General features: G+C 43.3%; 3 protein-coding genes across 4 annotated transcripts; 2 read left to right on the plus strand and 1 right to left on the minus strand.

Annotated features, from left to right (window-relative positions):
• LOC8082424 (AP2-like ethylene-responsive transcription factor At1g16060) lies at positions 5,345-9,439 on the plus strand. The gene is made up of 7 exons (XM_021457810.1): positions 5,345-5,711; positions 5,826-5,908; positions 6,129-6,137; positions 6,870-6,958; positions 7,346-7,470; positions 7,726-7,802; positions 8,460-9,439. The coding sequence occupies exons 1-7, from the start codon at positions 5,512-5,514 to the stop codon at positions 9,074-9,076; spliced, it is 1,200 nt and encodes a 399-aa protein (XP_021313485.1). The 5' UTR covers positions 5,345-5,511; the 3' UTR covers positions 9,077-9,439.
• Positions 11,882-15,043, plus strand: LOC8055283 (ADP-ribosylation factor 1). Of its 2 annotated transcripts, none has more exons than XM_002456477.2 (7): positions 11,882-12,042; positions 12,283-12,448; positions 12,925-12,995; positions 13,148-13,267; positions 13,551-13,669; positions 14,298-14,379; positions 14,759-15,043. In XM_002456477.2, the coding sequence occupies exons 2-7, from the start codon at positions 12,301-12,303 to the stop codon at positions 14,762-14,764; spliced, it is 546 nt and encodes a 181-aa protein (XP_002456522.1). In that variant the 5' UTR covers positions 11,882-12,042; positions 12,283-12,300; the 3' UTR covers positions 14,765-15,043. The 2 variants fall into 2 exon arrangements, with proteins under 2 accessions (XP_002456522.1, XP_021311647.1); XM_021455972.1 differs by lacking the exon at positions 11,882-12,042 and adding an exon at positions 12,080-12,200.
• LOC8055284 (vacuolar protein sorting-associated protein 36) lies at positions 17,010-21,291 on the minus strand. The gene is made up of 8 exons (XM_021455970.1): positions 20,553-21,291; positions 20,267-20,467; positions 18,267-18,360; positions 18,125-18,182; positions 17,881-17,950; positions 17,537-17,672; positions 17,369-17,453; positions 17,010-17,292 (listed from the first exon to the last, which is right to left on the minus strand). Exons 1-8 carry the CDS (start codon positions 21,189-21,191, stop codon positions 17,235-17,237), a joined length of 1,341 nt encoding a protein of 446 aa, XP_021311645.1. The 5' UTR covers positions 21,192-21,291; the 3' UTR covers positions 17,010-17,234.

Genomic DNA, 22,458 nt, shown 5'->3' on the forward strand with positions numbered 1-22,458 from the left:
GTAAGAATTTTGTGGCACAGACGCTCCACACGCGATTGTTGCCTGTCTGTGCTTCCCTGCAGCGTGGATACAGGTGCACGTGGCTGTCGCTAAGACCTTAGCATCAAAAGGCTCACCTCCGATCGGCACCATGGGTTGACGTGGTGTCAGTCCAACTCCAAGTGTCGCCACGCGCACTCACGTAAACCCATGCAGGCAACGTACCCATTCGTCGAGCTCTCTGCTATGCTTAGGGACAGTTTTCCACATATATGGAATACAATATAAAATATCAATTATTTTAAAATAATAAAATGAAAAATGTAAAAATATTTAAAATTATATTTAATTTTATCCAAAATACAGAATTTATTATTCTCATTTTGATGCTTTTTTGGGCTTTTTTTGCCTCTTAAGGCTAAAATCCAAAATGAAGAATAATAATAATTTTGTTAAAAAAAATTACATGGTGTTTAGTTTTATTATACAAAATGATGGATCAAAATCTAGATTTTTTTGGATGAAAGGAGAACTAAACATCCCCTTTCTCTAGTCACCAAACCCATGAATGAATGAATTATATTTCATTAACCACGGTCACAGTTGTTTCTGTTTTTTTTTAATGACAAACTTGATTCATTACTGGCAGAGTAAAGAGTAAAGATCAGAGTGAAGTGAGAGCTCCCCAACTAAAACTGTGAAGAGCCATTTTGACATTACAGCTTGGTAAGATGGACTAAGACTCGCAAGAGTACAAGCAGGAGCTAGGAATTACTGCCTATCTTATATAATTTTGTGAGTTAGTCTACGGTTTTGTATGTCTCTCTTCTAATCTTGATCACCTCCTTTGCCTCCTGGTTTAATTGGTTGATGTGAAGATTGGACGAAGAGATCAATGACTTGGATTGGTGACAAAAGCTATCTTGAACCATGGAATAGCTGCAATTCTCATGAAATTCACTAGTTCCTTACTCGTGTTGTTATTCGATCCATCAAAACAACCCATCTAGGACCTAGATGCACGAATTCTCTCTCTTTTTTTTTTGTGATTGATTGCAACCCTCAATTAAAGGTTGATAAAGAAATAAATGATATATAAAATTTCAAAATTTGGATTCAATTATATATGTGAGGCTCCCCTTAATACGTGCATATGAATGAATTTCATAAATATGCCCTCAAATGACAATTGCACATATTGCATCAAATGAAAGCCTCCCCTATATCATTGCATATGTGGGGTGCAATAATTGTGTGTGTCAACAAAATAACCGTTGAATGGAGAGACAACCCAAACTCAAAGAAGAGTGTTTGTATCCTTCCTGCGACATGAGAGAAAGCCTATTAATGGCCAAGACATGATGGTACAAGGAAAGTGCCTAAAAGATTCTCCAAGTGCAATATGAGAAACAACATATTAATGTTGAAGTGCTTATTTGTCTTAAGTGTAAGCATACTCCAAAGCCATAAAACCATATTGTTTGACAAGAGAATATAAATTATTTATACGAGATAAACAAGGAGGGACCGAGACTCTTTTCACTAGGATGCATAATATTATTTAAATCTCACTACTACAGTAATCTTTACAGAAGTGGGCAAAAACGATTAACCGAAACGGTTTTTGCAACCGCCTCGAATCAAAGGTCACGATAAATGGCCTATTTTTTAAGGCGGTTTGCTACCCGGCTCAGTTAATCAAAAAAGAAAAAGAAAAAGAAAAAGAAAAAGAAAAGAAAAAGCCCACAGTCCAACCCTAACTAGGTCTGGACCTGGGCTTGAGCCTCACGCTATCACACTTGCGTGCCACCACAGCCGCTGTCTCTGTGTGCCATAACAGCCAGGTGTAAGGTCCAAATGGCTAGAGGGGGGGATGAATAGCCTATTTAAAAATTCTACAAACTTTAACTAGACAAGTTGATTAGTAAAACAAAAGGCGAAGCTATTCTAGCACTAGCACAACTAAGCTATGCAAGCCACCTACACAAGTCTAGCAAGAAAGCTAAACACTAGTTACAACAAGAAAGCACAACTAGAAGGTATACACAAAGGTAAAGGAGAGGAGAGTGATTGTTATACCGACGTTGTAGAGTAGAAATATATCCAATCAATCACTCACAATCACAAGAGAATCCTCGGTAAGAGATGACACAAGATTTTTTACCGAGGTTCACTTGCTTCCCGGCAAGCTACTCCTCGTTGTGGCGATACACCCACTTGATGGATCACGAGCTAATTGGCAATCCAAAGCCAAACCCTCAGCGGGTGCCGCACATCCACTCATAAGATGGGGATCCTCCAAGCCACGAGCAATCCACTAGAGTAGCCAATTGCGATCTCCCGCGGGGAAGGCTTAAGAACCCCTCACAAATCACTTGGTGAGGCTCGAAACAATCTCCAATCACGAGCTCAACACCACCGCTGCTCCAAGCCGTCTAGGGCGTCGGGAAACACCCAAGAGTAACAAGAAATCCGCAGCAAACTCAAAAATCAAGTGCCACTAAATGCAACTCTCAAAGCAATGCACTTGAATCTCACTCAATATCACTAGGATGAGCAATCAAGCAAGGAGATGAGTGGAGGGAGTGTTCTCTAGCTCAATGTATGTCTCAAGTAATCAAATGTGCAAGAGAGAACCTCCCAAAGCCGGCCACCAACTATTTATAAGCCCCTCAAGAAAACTAGCCGTTGGTTGTTTTCACTGGGCTGAAAACGGGGGCACCAGACGCTACTAAGTGAGCACCGGACGCTCGACACCCTGCGTCCGGTGCACTAGAGTTGGCCACGTGTCCTTCCTCGATTTCGCGTGTCAGTTTCTAACGGCTACCTGCAACACACCGGACGATGGGCACCAGACGGCCCGGTGCTCACCGGACTCGTGCGCAGAGAGTTTGTCAAACTCGCGACCTCACCGGACGATGGGTACCGGACGGTCCGGTGCTCACCGGACTCGTGCGCAGAGAGGGTTGCAAAAACCCTCACACCGAACGCTAACCACCAGACACTACCAGAGTGCGTCCGGTGCTCAACCCTAGAAGGGTCAAGCACACCGGACGCTGAGGTCAGCGTCCGGTGCCTCCGCACTCAGCGTCCGGTGAGTGTTTCTCAGTGAGAAAACACTCCCGCGACTTCTCCAAAATTTCCACCGGCGCAATAGAAAATATACACTTATTTTTCTCAAAAGCGCCGAATCCCGCCGAGAGGAACTCCACCTCCTTTGTAAATGTGCTAACACCAACAAGTGTCCACCACCAAAGTGCAAGTGTGTTAGCTTTTCACAAACATTTTCACCAAAGGAGTTAAGTTAGCACTTTACTAGATCCTAATGCATATGCTCAAGATATGGACCTAGTAGCACTTGATTCGAGAGATGACCGTGATTTCCCCTCTTGATAGTCGGCTATCTATCCTAAACCCGGTCAATCACTTCTTTACTCATCTTAGACCGGCAAAAGTAAAACCCTATGTTTATACCTTTGCCTTGATAACTTTGCTCCTCGTCTATCATCATGATCTCCACATCATGCTTCAACTCTTTGTAATCATGTGGCCACCTTTCCATGCCACCATGTACCTTCATCACATGTGTTGCTATGCCTAACTCAAATCACTTAAACACAAGGCATTAGCAACTTGGTGTCATTAATTACCAAAACCAAACTTGGGCTTTCACCAGGGCAGCCCCTAGATCTGCCCCACGCCTTATGGATCCGCCGCCGAATAGGTCCCTCCCGCCCCTACCGGATCTTAACGCTGGAGTTGGGGGAGGAGTGCCACTGGATAGGTCCCTACCCGAATGTCGTCGCCTGCAGTTGGGGGAGGGGTGCCGGATCTTAACGCCGCCGAGGGAGGAGCGCTGGTGGTTGTGGGAGAGTCGTAGGGGGCACACTGTCGCCGGATCTAGTTGTAGGGGTCGCGCAACCACCGGACCCAGTCTCCTCGTGGGATCTGATGGTGGCCATCGGGATCCACCTCCATGATCCACCTTTGTACTCCTTCTGGATCCGCACGCGAGAGGGGGCGGTGAAGGAGAGGGGGAGTGGGAGAGGCACGAGGAGGAAGGGAAGGGGCACCACTAAGGCTTTGTCAGGATGAACTCTGTTTTTAAAAGAAAAGTCATCTACCATATCAAACAAAGACTGTTCTAGACAAATAGCTGAAACTACAAAATTATCATGTATGTTAAAATGATTAGTTAGCTAATTAAAATTAATATGTGAGTTTTTGGTCTCACTGACGAAAGATGCCTAGTCACGTATAGACAACATGAGACGGGCGAGAACCAAACATGGTTAATCGTCCAAGCTTCTAGAAAGAGTGGTGGACAGGGTAGTGAATGAAAAATATTACTCCCTCCATCTATTTGGAGTCATTTAGAGTCGTACGTAATGATCAAGGAGAAATTAATAGTAAAAGGAACTGTATGCTTATGGTTGAGTTAATTAGACTTGCTTGAAAAAAAGGTGAAAATAATGATCTATAGCTTCGATAACTTCTATTCGTAGAGATTATTTTTAGTAAAATGACTCTAATAAATAGACAGAGGCCCACATGTCAACTATACAGCCTACACGGTGTCCTAGCGAGGTTGCTCAGTACTAGGCCTTGTTTACTTCACTTCGAAATCCAAAAAGTTTTCAAGATTCCTCGTCACATCGAATCTTGCGGCATATGCATTAAGCATTAAATATAGACGAAAATAAAAACTAATTACACAGTTTGTCTGTAAATCGCGAGACGAATCTTTTGATCCTAGTTAGTTTATGATTAGACAATATTTATCAAATAAAAACGAAAGTACTACGGTAGCCAAATCCGAAATTTTTTCGGAACTAGACAATGCCCTGTTTTTTTTCCCGGTGAAAGAGCCACCACACGACCACCCGGACGACCGGCTAGGCTCGCCCCTAAAGTTTAAAACAAATTAAAAATATTTATATATCAAAGAAAAAGTTACTTTCTCTTTCTAAAATTATAAATCGTTTGTCTTTAAATTCTAAGTTTCACCATTTATCTTATTTTTAAAAAAGTTTATGCAAACATAATTAAATTTAAGTCATTTTTAAGAAATTTTATTAATAAACTAAGCCACTATAAAAGAAATAATATTTTACGTAAATTTTTAAATAAAAAAGTGACTAAATTTAATATAAAAAAGATTAAATATCTTATAATTTAGAATGGATTGAGTAATAATTTACTAGCTAAATATTTTTAGCTAATCATAATCCTCCTGGATGCTAAAAGCTTCTGCTTCTACTGGCGGTGGGGGTCGGCCATTTCTTTCCGGCTTTCCGCTCTCCCCATATATTGGCAGGCTCCTCACCTGCCTCCCATCTCCTTGCCATTAGTAGCAAGCAGTCACCTACCACTGCAAGTCTCCACTCTCCACTGCGGTCGCTGTACCACCCTCACCAAGCCGTCCAAACAAAGGCAAAGAGAGCGATCAACAGCCACGGGCCTGGAGCCGTGGAAAGCGAGGCCGCCGCCGTCCAGGGCTCCAGGCTAACCCTGCCCTGGGCCACACTGGAAATGACGAAGCCGCATTCCCCTTCCTCTTGGGCCGCCTCCTCGCTCTCCTGCGTTTCCTCCTCCTCGGCCTCCTGCGACGTGCCGCCGCCGTGGTCGCCGAAGCGCAGCAGCAAGAAGCAGAGGAGCAGCCGTAGGAGGGCCAAGAATGGCGCCGCGGTGACCCCGAGGAGGACCAGCTCCATCTACAGGGGCGTCACCAGGTGCGTGATCGGCCAAGGTTTCAATCTTCCTCTTCGTCCGCGATGTGGTTGGGTTCTGCGCTTGTGATTTCTGAGTGAGCGTGCGTCGCGTCGTTGCGTTCGTTGGTGCTGCAGGCACAGGGGAACGGGCAAGTACGAGGCGCACCTGTGGGACAAGAACGCTTGGAGCCGGACCAAGAACAAGAAGGGCCGGCAAGGTGGAGTCTTTGTTTACTTGTCCCTCTGATGAACAAATGATTCTTTTTATCTCTTCTATGATCTTCATTTGTTTGATTTCTCACGCTGTAGCAAAATGTGCTGACATTATTCTCTGTTTTTTTCCTTGATTGTTTTGGTTTTTTTATATGTGCTCGGCTACCTCGACATTCGTGTGATACGTGGATGTTCCATGACTGATTGTCGCCTCGCTTCCAACAGTTTATCTGGGTGAGTCAAGATAAACTTTCCCATCTGTAAAAAAGCTCATAAACTTTCCCACGCTATGATTCAGCAATTATTTGATCTGGTTGCGAATGAACTGCATTGCGTTGTTCTGACTGATTTCGGCTTTGGAATCTGCAAAAAACTGCTTTATCCCATCTTTTCAACAAAAAAAGAGAGATCAAGTGCGGTGAAAAAAAATGCTTTTTGGATAAAGTTGAAAGGACTTGGACTGTATTTTGTTTGTCCCCTGTTATGCTGCACAATTAAGGCCCTTTGGATTGTTGGAAAAAATGTAGGATTCTCATTCTTATAGATTAAAGTCCTGTCTGGATCCCACTGTCTAAAATTTAGAACTTTAGACTACTTTAACTCTTGCGACTACAAACAGCCCTCTAGTATTAGCCCGGTAGAGAGAGAGAGGTAAAACTTGGTTTGTAGAAATAGCTTACATGAAAATTTTAGGATCTTTTTTTTTTGGTGTTTGATTCCACAATAAAAACCAACGTGTTTTTTGGCCGTTGACTCAAACATCTATTCCAACAAAAAATTCTTGGCTATTTCTCTGATTTGCATATGCATTTATCCCGTTCATGTGTTTTTCCTACGTATTTTAAAATTTTCAATCCTAAATTCCAAGAGGGCCCCTAAGAAACGTGCTCCAACACAAAACCATTAGGTATTTGCATATATGGCAGTTATACATGAATTAATTTTTTTGATCTTGTTTTTTCTCAGGAGCATTTGACAATGAGGAGGCAGCGGCCCGTACTTATGATCTCGCAGCACTCAAGTACTGGGGCTCAGACAGCACTCTCAACTTCCCTGTAAGTTGAGATAGTTCAGTCTGCATCTGTCATTGTCTCAGTAATGGAATTCCTCTCAGTAATGTAGTACTAGTAGTTTGCTTACTAGTAAAGATTTAATATAATCTTAACTGTGCTAGGCCTTGTTTAGTTTCAATTTTTTTTGGAAATCGATACTGTAGCACTTTCGTTTATATTTGACAAATATTGTCCAATCATGGACTAACTAGGCTTAAAAGATTCGTCTCGTTAATTCCGACCAAACTATGCAATTAGTTTTTATTTTCGTCTATATTTAATACTCCATGCATGTGTCTAAAGATTTGATATGGCGGAGAATCTGGAAAATTTTACAAAATTTTTTGAAACTAAACCAGGCCAAACTCTCACGGTGGTAAATTAATGCAGCTGGAATCGTACAGGCATGAGCATGACAAGATGCAGCGCATGACAAGGGAGGCGTATCTAGCCACTCTGCGGCGCAAGAGTAGCTGCTTCTCGAGGGGCGCCTCCGGGTACAGGGGAGTGGCCAAGTAAGCACGAACACACACGGTGCTTAGGCCGATCAGCATATCACTGTATCTCTATATCACTGGATCTCTGTATCTTTCCAACCCAGCTAGCAATTCTTTACTGAGCAAAGCCACTATCTAGGATGGAGTTTTTGTCTTCTTATCTTCAGTTTTCTGCCGTCACCACTCTTTTCGGTGAAGCCATGCAGCAAATCTGAATGGTTTTGCTGAGAGTTAGGGAAGTTCTGATGAGAGTTTTGCTTCGCACTTTCGCAGGCACCACCATAATGGCAGGTGGGAGGCCAGGATCGGCTACGCTTGCGGCAAGAAATACCTCTACCTGGGGACGTTCGGTATGTATCTCTTGTCCTGGTTTTCCACTGTATTTTGCTAGTGCTGATGATCGCAAGAAGCCGCATTTTTGTTACAAGATCACTGTATTCTAAATGAAAAACGGGTCCAAAGGCTTGACCGCGAAAAATTACAAGACCATGTATACAGGATCACTGTTACAGGATCGTGCATTCAGCAGTCTTATCCGTCTGGATTAACTTGCATTTTGCATTCTGATATCTTCATTTCTTATATGGCAATGTATGATCTTGGATGATTTATTTTATTTGCCTTTTGTTCTGAAGATCATTGAGATTCTTGCAATAGGCTTTCCTTTGTGCATGCCACTGCTGCTGTGATTTGTGAAGGCCCACGGAATGTACTATTCTGAATTGTTGGCTGGGCCTTCTTTAGTTCCGAAAAGATTTCGGATTTCGGTACTGTAGCACTTTCGTTTGTTTATGACAAATATTATCCAATTATGGACTAACTAAGATCAAAAAGATTCGTCTCGTGATTTGCAGCTAAACTATGTAATTAGTTTTTGATTCCGTCTATATTTAATGCTTTATGCATGTGCCGTAAGATTTGATGTGACGGAGAATCTTGAAAACTTTTTACTTTTTGGGGTGAACTAAACAAGGCCCTGGTCCTCTTGGATGTTTCTTCTGGTGCAGGGAGCCAAGAGGAGGCAGCCCGAGCATACGACCTTGCAGCTCTGGAATTGCGGGGGCACGCCGCGGTCACCAACTTCGACACCAGCAACTACACGCACAAGGACGACCAGCGGCGGCCTGAACCGGCGGTCCAGCGGAAGCCGGCTCTGAAGCCCAAGGACGAGCCGGTGGACGAGGCACCGCCGCTGCCCAAGGCTCATCATCCGGTTCCGACGCCGCCGCTCCTGACGCCGAAGGCCGAGCCGGGGTACGAGCTGGGCGAGCCCCTGGCGCTGCCGCCCGGCCCCGTGCTCCGCGACGCCGACGACGTGGACCACGCCATCGCCGAGATCCTGCCGGCGCTGTGCATGGACCCCGCCGACTTCGAGGCCCGGTACCCCGCCCGCCGCGCCCGCGCGCTCGGCGGCTGCCCGCCCGACGACCAGCTGCTGCGCGGCCTGGCGCTGCCGGACAGCGTGCGCTTCGAGGACGACATCGAGACGCTGTTCGACGCGCCCGGCGGCGGCACGGGCGAGGTCCAGGTGCAGCTCCACGCCGTCGTGACTGACGTTTCTGGAGTCGACGCCGACGCGGCCGCCACCATCAGCTCGCTGGCGTCCGCGCGCTGGTGGCCATGAGCTTGCGTCGCCACGCGGCGTCGTCCGGGGCGTGCACTCGGTCACCGTGACGACGTGTCGGTTTCCTGGGGCTTGGGTGCCGTTTTGGCAGCGATTGAGCGTGTGCTTTTGGCGTGTAAATGCGGGTGATGTGGCCGCTCTCGCTCTGCAGTTCACCTTTTGGGGTACGTGAAAGTTGGGCTCCTACTTTTGGACGATCCACTGTGGAAGTCGTCGTAACTTGTAACTTTTCGGCCAACGACGCTGCCATCCGGCTGTCCAAGTTGGAGGCCGTGACAAGTGTGCGCACGATGCTCTGTTCTCCGTAGCTAGGGCCTTGTTTAGTTCAGCCAAAAAGCAAAAAGTTTTCAAGATTTCCCGTCACATCGAATCTTACGGTACATGCATGAAGCATTAAATATAGACGAAAGTAAAAACTAATTATACAGTTTATCTGTAAATCGCAAGACGAATCTTTTGATTCTAGTTAGTCCATAATTAAATAATATTTGTCACAAACGAACGAAAGTGCTAGCCTAGGGCCTAGGAGTAGCTAAGATACTGATAGGCTCAACTGAAATGACAAGTTTCTGATACTCCATGTCGTGTCCTCATCCTGTTTGGTTTTGTTAACCTTTAACTCTCTCACAAGTATTAAATATAAATTATTTATAAAACTAAATATATAGATAAAAACATTGCTAGAGAATAATTTGAGAATAATTTACAAGATAGAATTTTTTAAGCTTAATTAGTTTATAGTTGGACACTAATTATCAGATAATGTAATGCTATACTACATGTCAAACTTTAACACTTTAAACTCCCAACCAATGTTCGGTGCACAAAGCCATATCAGATATGTCAGCTAGACATAGATTAATTAAAAAATAAATTATATAGTTTGTCTAGAAACTCATTGATGAAAGTCTAATTAATATATTATTAGCAATTTAGCATACGCAGGTTATTATAGCAATTATGATTAACTATAGATTAATTAGGTTTAAATAATTTATCTCGTACTTTATAATTAGATTGTGCAATTAGTTTTTTCATCTATATTAGTGCTCTATAATAAATAAAATGTTTTTAGGTGGAAAAACTAAATAAGTGCAATGACCGCTCTCGATCGTAAAGTGACCGCTCTCGATCATTGCTTTGGAAAAAAAAATGCGTTAGTCGTCCTCGTCCAGACGTTTTGATGGCTCGTTAAATGCAAAACACCTACCTACAAAGTAGTAACTGAAGATGGTATAAAGATTACTGATTTGTCAAATCAACACACCTATCTACAAAGTACTAGTAGTAATTAAGGAGTATAAAGATTACTGAGGCTTTGTTTAGTTTCAAAATTTTTCAAATTTTTTCATCACATCAAATCTTTACACACATGCATGGAACATTAAATATAAATATAAAATAACTAGTTATATAATTTGTCTGTAATTTATGAGACACAAATCTTTTAAATCCAGCAGTTTCCCAATGCATCCTCCTATTCCCATAAGGTTGTCATGCAGATGATAGCTATACTTTTTTACTTCAGTAGTTCCCCAGTACTACATCTTCTTTTTTTTATGACCACCAATATTTTTCTTACCTTCCTTCAAATAAAAGAGAAGATACAACTCCCTGAGAGCAACTTCAAAAGCTTAGCTAAAATTAGTAGTCAAATTATATTGTTTAGCTATTTTGTAAAATAAAAAACTTCTTAAAAAAAGAAGCGTACAACAGACTTATTATTTTACAAAATCAGATAGCCAGTGTCAGTAGTTGGCTATATATAGCCACCGAAAATCAAGGGATAATCAACTTTCTATTTTACAAAACCATATAGCACATCTATTGGAGCCTACTTTTTGCTATGTAAATTCTAAAATAACCTCAACAACAAGAATAGTCAAGCTCTTGGAGTTGCTTTAATACCATGAGTACCATCTCATTCTCAACTACCACTTTATTTGGAGAGCACTTGCCTCATAACGTAGCCAAATTATTTGAGAATTGGCTACAAACAATAGACCCAAAAGTTGGGTTCCCAAATTTGGGTGGGGGTGAGTGCGATATGTTGGTCTATTTAGCTAAGTAAAAATGATGTTGCACTTGACAAAAAAATCTTATATGCAGGTCATTTTCGGGGCTATTACTGGATTCACTTCTGGACCTAATTTCAAAAGGAGAGTGTTCAACCAGTTATGGAGTGGGCACAGTGCGTACAAAATCTGTTGGAAACAGTTGTCATGGAAATTTTCACCAACTACAGGTGGATGTCTTCTTAAAAGGCTCAATGTTTAGTTTCTATTATTTGAATTTGTACTTTGTGGTCAAAAAAATGTTTGGCTTTTTGCTACCTTTTGTTTTTCAGCTAGAGGCTGAAACTTTTAATTTTGTTTAGTTGAGTGCACAAGTCATACAGAAATGAGAATAACAAACTATTATTTTTTAAAAGAAATAGAGCAAAGGAGAACAAGATGCTCTCGGAGGCAACTGAATTTTGACGGCCGGTCAAAAGAACAAGATGCACCGATGCAGCACAGTCTAAGCGGGCGAAATGAAACGTGTATACGCGTATTATATAAGCCCAAATCGAACCAAACTTGGCCACTTCCGCGGCCCACGGAATGCTGCGCGGATAGGATCGAATCCGCGTCACAAAACTGGCCCATTTCATCTGGTCTCGCGTTGGATCCAAGCGTCGCGATCAGGAGCGACGGATCCATCATCCACGGCTGCTGATGACGCTGGCTCCATGCCGATGCGGGTCGACTCAGCCGGGCCCCGCGCGAGCGCACCTCTCCTCTATTTTATCGGGAGAAAGAAGCCCGCCTCGGGACAATCCCCTCGGACCGGACCGGACCGCACCACCACGAGCTCCCGCCTCCGCCGATCCGCGCACGCAGATCGCCGAAGCCCGGCGGCGCAGAGCCCAAGGGGAGGGAGGGAGCTCGCGGCGGCGGAGGAGGAAGGCGTTCGCCACAGTCGCGGTGAGTGCTCCCGGTGAAGCGCCTCTCAGAATTCCGCCTCGTTCCCGCGCCCGCGCCGCGCGGATCTGATCGTCTCGATCGTCCGATCGAGTGGTGTTTTTTCTCTGCGATTACGGGTTGCTGCATGATTAGCTTAGATTGGACGCTAGCGTTGGCGAGTATGTTCATTCGCGTGTCTCTGTTTTATTTTTTTCATGCGAATCCGATTCGATCCCGCGCGCCTGGCTTTGGATCTCGTAGGATTTCCTTTGGGAAGAGATGGGGCTCTCATTTGGGAAGCTGTTCAGCCGCCTCTTCGCCAAGAAGGAGATGAGGATTCTCATGGTCGGGCTCGATGCCGCCGGTAAGACCACCATCCTCTACAAGCTCAAGCTCGGCGAGATCGTCACCACCATCCCCACCATCGGTGAGCCCTTCCTCCATCATATCGTTCTGCTTTGCATGCTAAACTTATACCGTGGGAAATTGCTAGTAAAACTGCACAGGGCCTGCAATTTCCGAAATGTGAAATGCACCCTCGAAGGTAGTGCCATGCATTCGGGCGTATATTTACTATCAATTCGTTAAAATGAATCTGTTCACAGTAATCTAATCTGGCTATATTGGTTTGAGCTATAAAAGTTGGCAAAATTGTATCCTGATTCCTGAATATTGCTCCTCTGCGTTACATCATTTTTGTGTAAAAATGTATTGTTAGGTTAGTAGCTTGAGTACTTGACAAAAGTGGACTTCTGAATGATATGTCATCTTTTTAGGAGCATTCTGTGTATATTGGAACTTGGTAAATATGAAATATATACATTTGTTACTGATTAATGCATGGTATGTATTTACTATAGTGTAGTCTCATTGACAGGATTGTCTTATCTTGGAATCTTGCAGGATTCAATGTTGAAACTGTTGAGTACAAGAACATTAGCTTCACCGTTTGGGATGTTGGTGGCCAGGACAAGGTGAGCATATGTGCTTATAATTGAGTTATATATATCTCCATGGACCATCATGGTGGTATCAACTCTTTGCAAATGTGTTTTAACTCAAGATCCATAGCACCTATTCTGTTGTGATAAACTTTACCGGTTTCTTTACTCTTTATGTCAAACAGATCAGGCCCCTGTGGAGGCACTACTTTCAGAACACACAGGGACTTATTTTTGTTGTAGACAGCAATGACAGGGAACGTGTTGTTGAGGCTAGAGATGAGCTCCACAGGATGCTGAATGAGGTAATATAGTAGTGTTATTTTAGACTTTAGTAGTCCCAAAAGGTTCCATTCTGCAACTATCCTTTCTCTATGAGTAGTTTGTATTTCAGCAACATTAGAATCATGAATTTGGATATTATATGAGCTTGCTTGCCAACAAAGTTTTTTAAAGCAGTCAGAGCAGCTTATGAGACATGCATAGGGATGTTAAAACATTAAGCAGCACCATTTCACAGCTAACTTTCAGTTCCTGTATCCATACTGACCTAATCTCTAATGATGTAAATATATTTCCATTTTGTAGGATGAGCTGCGTGACGCCGTGCTGCTTGTATTTGCAAACAAACAAGATCTTCCTAATGCTATGAATGCTGCTGAAATTACTGACAAGCTTGGTCTGCATTCCCTGCGCCAGCGTCACTGGTAAGAAATTTTGTTTTCATAGCCCTTTACCTGCCTGTATCTGAATCAATGTTGCCTGGCATTCTGATATTTGTTAGTGTATCTGTACTGGACATATTTGCAAGTATATATAGCATATCTTTGAAGCACTTGTTTTTAGTCATCATGTCTTCATGATGTGAGGTTGTATGGGATCACAAATGATGCATTAATCTGCACCCCTTTAGAGCAAGAACTTGGCTAAAATTAGTAGCTAAATTCCATTGTTTAGCCATTTTATAAAATAGATAAGTTCTTAAAAAAGAAGTCCACAAAAACCTTGCTATCTTACAAAATCAGATAGCTAGTGCTAGTGGTTGGCTATATATGGCCACCGAAAATCAAGGGATAGCCAACTTTTTATTTTACAAAACTAAATAACACGTCTGTTGAAGCCTATTTTTCTGCTACACAAGTTCTAAAATAGCCTCCACAACAAGAATAGCCAAGCTGTTGGAGTTGCTTTTAGATACTGTGACTGAGCTGAATCTTTATCTCCGTTCTGCAACTGGTGTATTACTGTCTTGTCTTGAATAATTGCCAACATCACAATTGCCTTCAATATTTAACAGATGTACACATGCTAATGTGTTTGTTTCCTGGGTTGCAGGTACATCCAGAGCACTTGTGCTACGTCTGGCGAAGGGTTGTATGAGGGGCTTGACTGGCTTTCCAACAACATCGCCAACAAGGTAACATCAGCTGCATGCTAATGTCTTATGTGCTTATGTGGATATGTGAAATAATGCGCCTGTTCTGATTTTATGGTCCTTAGAAGTTGAAGTAACATAGACATACACAGATGCTCTATTGTTGCTGCCTCAGTATAGTTGGGATTTCAGTGCTTTGATAGCCATAGAACAAAGTTGCAGTCTTAGGCAGTCATTTTCCTCTATCCTGCACTACCATACTTTTATTTTGATATATTTTGAGGGGCTGCACTACCATGCTTACAATTCTGCGTAGGCATAGAACTCCTAGGACATGATGATTGGCTATAGCTGTTAGTGGCTTTGCTTTAAAAAAAATTTGCTGCTGGTAACTGACTGTTTCCATTCCATCTGCTTGCAGTCTTGAAGCTTTTCGGCTGGGCTCCTAGCAAGAGGAAGACGTCTGAACAACTTATGGCTGCTCTTTTTACATATTATTACTGAGACAATCTACAGTAGATAGTGTGGGTGCTTATTGGAAAAAAAAACTTCAGAGCTCTCTTTTGAGGGATTGATACTAGATTGGATTGTATTTTTGTTTTTGGGTCGGTATCATCGCCTGTTCGGTTTCACAAAACTGTCAGTCATATATTTTACCTATGTTCGGAGATGGTATGGTAACATGCCTTATGTCTTCACCGATCCAGTGCTGTGCCAGATGTGACATGTGAGTTGCTAGATTTTGTTCTTATATGGGTCAAAAAAATTAGCTTGAATTAGCTATGGTTGGCTAACTAGTTGGCTAACAATTAGTTGAAGGCTTGGCTAAACACTTGGGAGGCGAAGATAGCTAAAGGCTTTGGGGATTAGGTGGTTTCCATGTTGCTGGCTTAGAGCAACTCCAAGAGACTATATTTTTTCTAAATGCTAGGAATGGAGATTTTAGTGAAAAATTACACTCTAACAGTCTTTCTAAATGGTTACTTAAATATAGTTATTTTTTATTCTGAATTTTTTGCTCTTCAAAAAAAGAAAATAATAACTCTCTAAAGTGCGTATGAGATTTAGAAAAGCTCTTGGAGAGTAAAAAGATATAGAAAGTAATTTTTTATACAAATAACTTAGTGAAATTTAAAAAGGCTCCTAGAGATACTCTTAGAAGTTTTTTAGGAGGCTCTGGATTAACAGAGGGGCGGTGGAGGGTGGCGGGGGTAGCCGGTTAGGTGGTCGAACATACTTGGATTAGGGATGGTTGTGATGTCTGATGGAGCACAGCGTTGGAGGTGGCAGCGAGGGACGGGGGAGCGCAGGTGAGGAATTCAAAGCGGGCAGAAAGAGAGGAGATATTTGTCGCATATTAAGGCCTTGTTTGGATGTAATCGGACATTAATCCACATGTGTTAGGGTGGGTTAGAGTGAAACTTGAACTAAATTTCACCCCAATCCACTCCAACACATGTGGATCAGGGTGAATTCGACAACATCCAAACAAGGCCTAACATGTGCCAACTTTTCAGAAAGAGAAAGAGGAGATATCTGCCGCACATTAACATGTGCTAATTTTTTTATCGATCATGCAAAAGGTTTGCTTGTTTACATTAAGGCAAAGAAAATTTAATACAACACAACATAAGGGCGTCCTGGTAGGAGGTTAAAAGAGTTGTACATAGACACTCAGATCCATCCTAGTGTGCTGAAATATATACTGTTACATTGGACACTGGACACTGATCAACTCGAATTGCAGCGACAGCCCGGGTGGCGATGGCGGCGACGCTGCTTGCACGCACCCACGTCGTCGTCCGATGAGAATAGCTTACAAAACATCTGCATATTACCAAGGTTAACGCTGAAGATTTCTTCATACGTCTTCACAAAACATGTGCCAACTCAAACTATATCTTGTTCAATACTTTAGAGGAAAAATTTCACTTCCTATTTTCAGCGAACGAAAAACCAGGAAGAGGATGAAAGCATTTGGTGATCTAGATGAAGCTCAGAGGAGGGTTTTTATAACAAATATACTCCCTCTATTCCTTTTTAATTGTCGTTGTTAGTGTGCATGCCACAAGTTTAACTCGATTTGTAAAAAATATGTGCAACATTTGCATCTCCAAATAAATTTGTTAAAAAACTAGATTCAAAGATCTTTCTAATGATAATAATTATATATTATAAATATTAATATTTTTAACATATAATTGCCAGTAATTGTTTTTTGAAAGCGCAAGCGACAATTAAAAAGAGACGGGGAGAGCTTATCAATGCGGAAGGGCTGCCCAACTTGACTATGTCCATTGCAAAAAGATGTTTTTAATTGTTTTTTAATCACAATACAACATATACGCTCGTATATGTCTATACATTCACCCCTACAAACACACGGATATACCCTCTATCCCTATGTACATCCGAAGGATTGAGATTGACACCCTCCACGTACACATCCTATGTACATCTCCTAAGGATTGAGACTGATTCTGTCTTTTATCAAAAGATATAGCGATACCTAGTATCATAATTTGTTTTATAGTTTTTTAATGAATTGGATGAAAATTGAGGCAGTTCAACTTAGGACTATACCAGAGTTGCATTATTTTTGGATGGAGGCAGTACAGAAATGTTGCTCTGGTCGCATGCTAATACACTTACCAATGCAGCCCGAATCCTCATACATCGCACTCAAATGCTATTTCATTAAACAGAATAAATGGATTTGTTATATGACATCTTTTGGTGCTATGGTACATAATGGCGAGATATGCAGACTAACGTTTTCAAAGGATACATTATGATCGCACCAATATCAGGCTTGATCGAACTTTTTCAAAGAATATACTATAATGTCCAGCTTGATCAACCAGTGTCTTCATATATCCCAGTCGATCTAACCAGTGTCAGTGAGATGCCATCGCAACGGAGATCCACGCGTTGTACAGCCCATGGGGTTTTTGCCTGCAAAGTTCACAATCAATAAACGCGTAATATCTGAAAAGGAACTTGCAGGGGGCCAGGGCTGTGATTTTCTTACGAGTAAATATTTTGGGCATCAATTTCATTAAATAAATTGATAAAAAAGCGGAATCCATCTGGACTAACATCTCTGCACAACAGGCCTGAGAGAAATAGAGGTAGTCAGTTTCATTTTCAGATCATACACGTAGCTTGCAAAATACTTGAAAGTTACAGCCACACGTACCTTTGTTTTCTGCATTTAGAAGATGCTCCTTTGCTAATGCTGGAGCAATTCCCAGTGTGAATGCAGCATCACTTGGGCTAATCCCTTTCTGAAGAGCATCCGGCTTCTGTGCAAGTGATGAGATTCTCGCAAATACCTATGTTCGTAGAGGAAAAAAAAATCAGCGACTGCTAGTGCCTAGTAGCAGTGCTAAAAACAATCTAGAGGCAAGTGTACATAGTACAAACATAGACAACTGCAGAATCAGTGGTGGCTGTATAATCCACTAACAGAGTCAATGCTGATTGGCTGCAATATGTGGTTTAGAGGGCATTCAGTATGCACTTATTGTCGTGATTGCTTACCTCTTCATCACTATGTGTCTTGGTCTGGATCACCTTCACTCCACTATCAAATTTCCTGAGCATGACTGGGCTGCTCATTACAAATCAACATCTATAAGCAAAACATCAAAACCATGATCAATGGCTGGTGACGAGCCAGCTGGAAAGGCATTGAATTACTCTTTGCTATTCCCATCATCCTGGATTGTCTTCATAAAAGTAAACTTAGCTAGTTTGGTAATCATCAAAAGCATGATATACATACACATCAACTTTCTCCCACAGCGAACAAGCTTGCAAAAGGTCCTCTGGTGAGATTAACTCTAGAAACAAATAAACAAAACTCATTTCAGAACACAATATCAAGGGAATCCTATATACATATTATTAACAGGAAAAAAATAGACCTGTTCCCCTAGCACGGTTGAAGAGACAATAAACATCGACTAGTGCCATCATACCACCTGCTTTCTCAAGCGGTATTCTTACGAAGTCCGCCAGCTGACAACGAACGGACAAAATGATCATTGGCAAATAACAAGTAGTATAATGCAGCTAGAAACTTAAGGGGGAATGGAGAATATGGAACTGTCTCTCAGATTAAAAGGAAACTCTGATTCTCTGAGGGCACAAACTCCTATCCTTGCCTCCTGCCAATTGAATATACTCCCTCCATTTCACTATGTTTGTCCATAGCACATCATGCACACTACCAAGACAGTACTAATTACAAGAAAAAAATCGAAGTAATACAAAACATGACACAACTATTTCTCTTCTTTGAAAGCATTTAATTAATGATAGAGATTCGAAATGTTGCAACAACTTAAACTCTTGATATCCTCGCTTGATAAACATTGCAGGATGTATTATCCCAAGGCCATGGACAAACATAGGGAAACAAAGGTAGTAAATGATAATATTCTCGATATTTCTCCTTTAATGTAGCCCTTACCCTATATGTGTGCACATCTTCACTGACAAGATAGGGTCAGAGCTCCTGAATAAGTTCTAGTAATAGTAAATTATTAAATGGTAGTCTAACTCATATATGAAAGTGAACTGTAATTACTCACCAGAAGTTCTAGTTCCCACTGGATGGAGGAGAAAGATATAGGTGTTTGGAAGAGCTTAACTTTTAGGTGCTTTTCACAGAAGCCGGTTTTCTCTGTAAGCATTTTTTTTCTAAGAAGCACTGTATAGGAAAAGCTGCCGATTTGGCATCATGGGAGCGAAGCAAAAGCTCCTGACCTTGACGTTGACACCACATTGGTATCGTCGCTGCCCCAAATCAACCTTCCAGGCAACCAAATTGAGCACCTAGCAGTAAATCGAATAAAAGAAATACACAAATCGAGCCTGTTGCCGATCAATCAAACCCAAGTGAGCCACTGGAGGAGCTTTGGCCTGCAGAGGAGCAGAAGAGGTGAAGGGGCAGCATGGGCAAGAGCCAGCGGAGAAGCTGTGTCGCCAGCAGCTCAGAGGTGCACGTTGTGCCTTCTCCTGGCGGCAGTGGCGTTGACCACGACTCTGCAAGCTTGCTGTGGTGAGGTGGATAGGATGTCGTGGCGGCACTGTGAGGAGGCCGATGTGGGGCGGTGCTACAAGGAAGTGGATGCAGTCATGCAGAGGGAGCGCGCGGGGAGGAGAGCAGGGTAGAGGAGGGAGGTGTGGCAAGTTGAGGGAGAAAGCTGAGAAGCGGGGTTACGACGACTTCTTGGGCTGGTTTAGTAGAGCTCCGCTCGGTTCAAATGCAACTGGATTCTGGTGGGGACATGACAAGAATCACTTCTCCATTTACACTATAAGCTAGGAGCTAAAAAACGCTCGAGAATCAGGCGGAGGTCTACCTAATTGGCCCTTAGCTTTTCATGTTCCTCTTTCTACCAGTGGAAGCACTTATGGGACAAGCTCACAATAAGCTGTGCGTTTGGGTTGAACTGTGTCTGAAAAAAACATAAACTAAGAACCAGGATTGCCAAACACGGCCATAACTGTGAACACAAGCTATTTGTTCGGTAAATATACTATATGCATAATCCATATGGTGATGAACCTCAACCTCAAACTAAATATTTGATCTATGTACACATCTTCATTGACAAGATGGGGCCAGAGCTCCTGAATAAATTCTAGTAATAGTAAATTACCAGATGGATTAGGAGTTTAGCTGACATATGAAAACGAACTGTAAATCTGTAATTATTAATCACTAGAAGTTGTGATTACCACCATATGGAGGAGAAAGATTGTCCTGGAAATATATTATTGTGCTTGAGCCATATGGCAATGACACCCTTAACTAAAATATTGATTTAATCTACACAAACTTCTTACAAAATTCGTGCATTATCGAAGCCAATTTACAGTCCAAAATAAGCTACATAAGAAAGCATTTGCATGTTACCTGTAGTGACAACTGCTGATGATACAACGCACCGGCAGTTTCTTTCGTCACAGGAGACACAATGCCAACACTCAATAGCAAATCCTGCATGTCTTGCTTAGAACCCATCTCTTCATCATTGGAATTTGATTCAGTAGATGAGTTCATTAATAGCTTGAGCCTCATTTTCTCTGCTAACTGCATCATTTCCTTAGCTTTGCTCTGGAGCATAAAAAACAACAATAATTGAGTTCAGATTAGACCATGGTGATCAATCTCAGATGATAGGCAGCTGTGGAATGCTAACCATGAGGGCATTGAGATCCTGGAACGCATCTTGCAAGTTCTGCCCGGCGCTCTCCCATGACTCCTGTTCCATCCGCAGTATCCCCGAGACCCCAACAACGGGCATCCGGATCGCGATGTCCTCCGCAGGCGCGGCCCCCTCTGCCACCGGCGTGCCGCTCGACGGAGCGGCTACGGGGGCCACCTCCCAAGCCCTTGCACGGATCGCCTCGAGAAGCCTCCCGAAGAACACATCAACGTCAGCCTTACAGGTCACGACGATGGCGACGACCTCCGATCGCGCGGGCGGCATGGAGATCTGGAGGCGGATGCGGTGATGCTGCGACGAGGAAGACGAGGACGAGGAGGAGAAGAGGGAGCGGAGGGGGTTGTGGCTGTGCCTGCGGTGGGGAGGATAGGCATGGACGACGGTGGCGAGCGGGAGGCCCCGCGCGGAGCGGGACGGCTCGTGGAGGAAGATGAGGCGGTGGGAAGTGAGCGCGAGGAGGCAGGCGCGGAGCGGCGCGAGGCCCGGGTTCTCCTCGGGCTCGAGGTCGACGAGCGGGAGGAGATTCCGCTCCACCTCGCCAGTGGAAAGCACCGGGCGGCCGGACGCCGTCACGGACGCTGACGGGAGCCAGTCGGCTGCGGCGGCGGACATGGCGACGGTGCTGTGGTGTGTTTGGGTTTTTCCTGTGCTAAACTAGAGCTGTTTGGACTTTGGAGGGGCTGCGTACCGCTCCGGCCTCCGTGCGGGCACAGCACGGTAGTGGGCAGCGGCCAATGCCCAGAATATAGTTCTTCCTTCCATTCCTTCACTCTCTTTGTTGTTTAGTTCCTAGAAAATTTTGTAAAATTTTTTACATTTTCCGTTACATCGAATCTTTAGACGCATGTATGAAGTATTAAATATAAACGAAAATAAAAACTAATTGCACAATTTGGTCGAAATTGACGAGACGAATCTTTTGAGCCTAGTTTGTCCATGATTAGACAATATTTGTCAAATACAAACGAAAGTGCTACAGTGTCGATTTTCTAAAAATTTTCGCACCTAAACAAGGCCCTATTTTTGCAGAAGAGCATATTTTCTATCTATAATTTTTTTAGCAAAACGAGAAAAAATCCTCTTCAACAGTTTGACATCTTAATTTTTCACCTTTTCTAACTTGGCATATCAGCGCGCAGATATACGTGTGGGCTCCGTGCTTGGTATCGGTCTTTCTCATTGTGCATGCTTAGCGGGCCTCTTCGTTTCTTTAGCGGGTTTTTGAGTTTTGAAACGAAATTTGTCAAGCTGTTGGAGATGAGATCTTTTTTCTTCCTCATATTATTTTGGGAGTTAGCAAACAACAAGATTTAAGAAATGAATTTTGCCAAATAGTTGGAGATGCTCTAAGTTATTTATGTTGACTTGCGACTTTAGTTCATTTCTCTCTTCTAATAAATTAACTACGTGTCATGCTATTATATTTCATTTTCTAAATTTTACGAAAACTCCACTATGTGACAGGTCACGCGATTGGGGGCGCGCTCGCTTCCTCCCTCGAGCTCCTCCCTAGTGGCGGCGAAAGCAGACGAGCCAGGGAGGGGTGAGGGCGCCATGGCCATAGCTCGAGCTCCATGTCGCCGACGAGCATGGAATGGTGGAGCTCCAGCGGGAGGGGGAGGGGAAGAGGGCAGCCACCACGGGCGCTAGGGTTCTCCCGGAGCGAAAGCGAATCTTAGAGCATGCAGGCGGACGTGGTGGCCAACAGCGGGGCGAGAATAGGGATGAGGGTGGGACGGAGCGTAGCAATGGGATCATGTTGAGTGCGGTTGGCCGCTGGCCTGGGCGACGGGGGAGGAGGCGGGGGTGGCGCGAGGCGAGGAGGAAGAGATGAGAAGGAAGGAGCGTGGGCTGCAACCGTGGTGCGCTCTCCGGCATA

This window comes from Sorghum bicolor, chromosome 3 (assembly GCF_000003195.3).
Source record: "Sorghum bicolor cultivar BTx623 chromosome 3, Sorghum_bicolor_NCBIv3, whole genome shotgun sequence".
NCBI lineage: Eukaryota > Viridiplantae > Streptophyta > Magnoliopsida > Poales > Poaceae > Sorghum > Sorghum bicolor.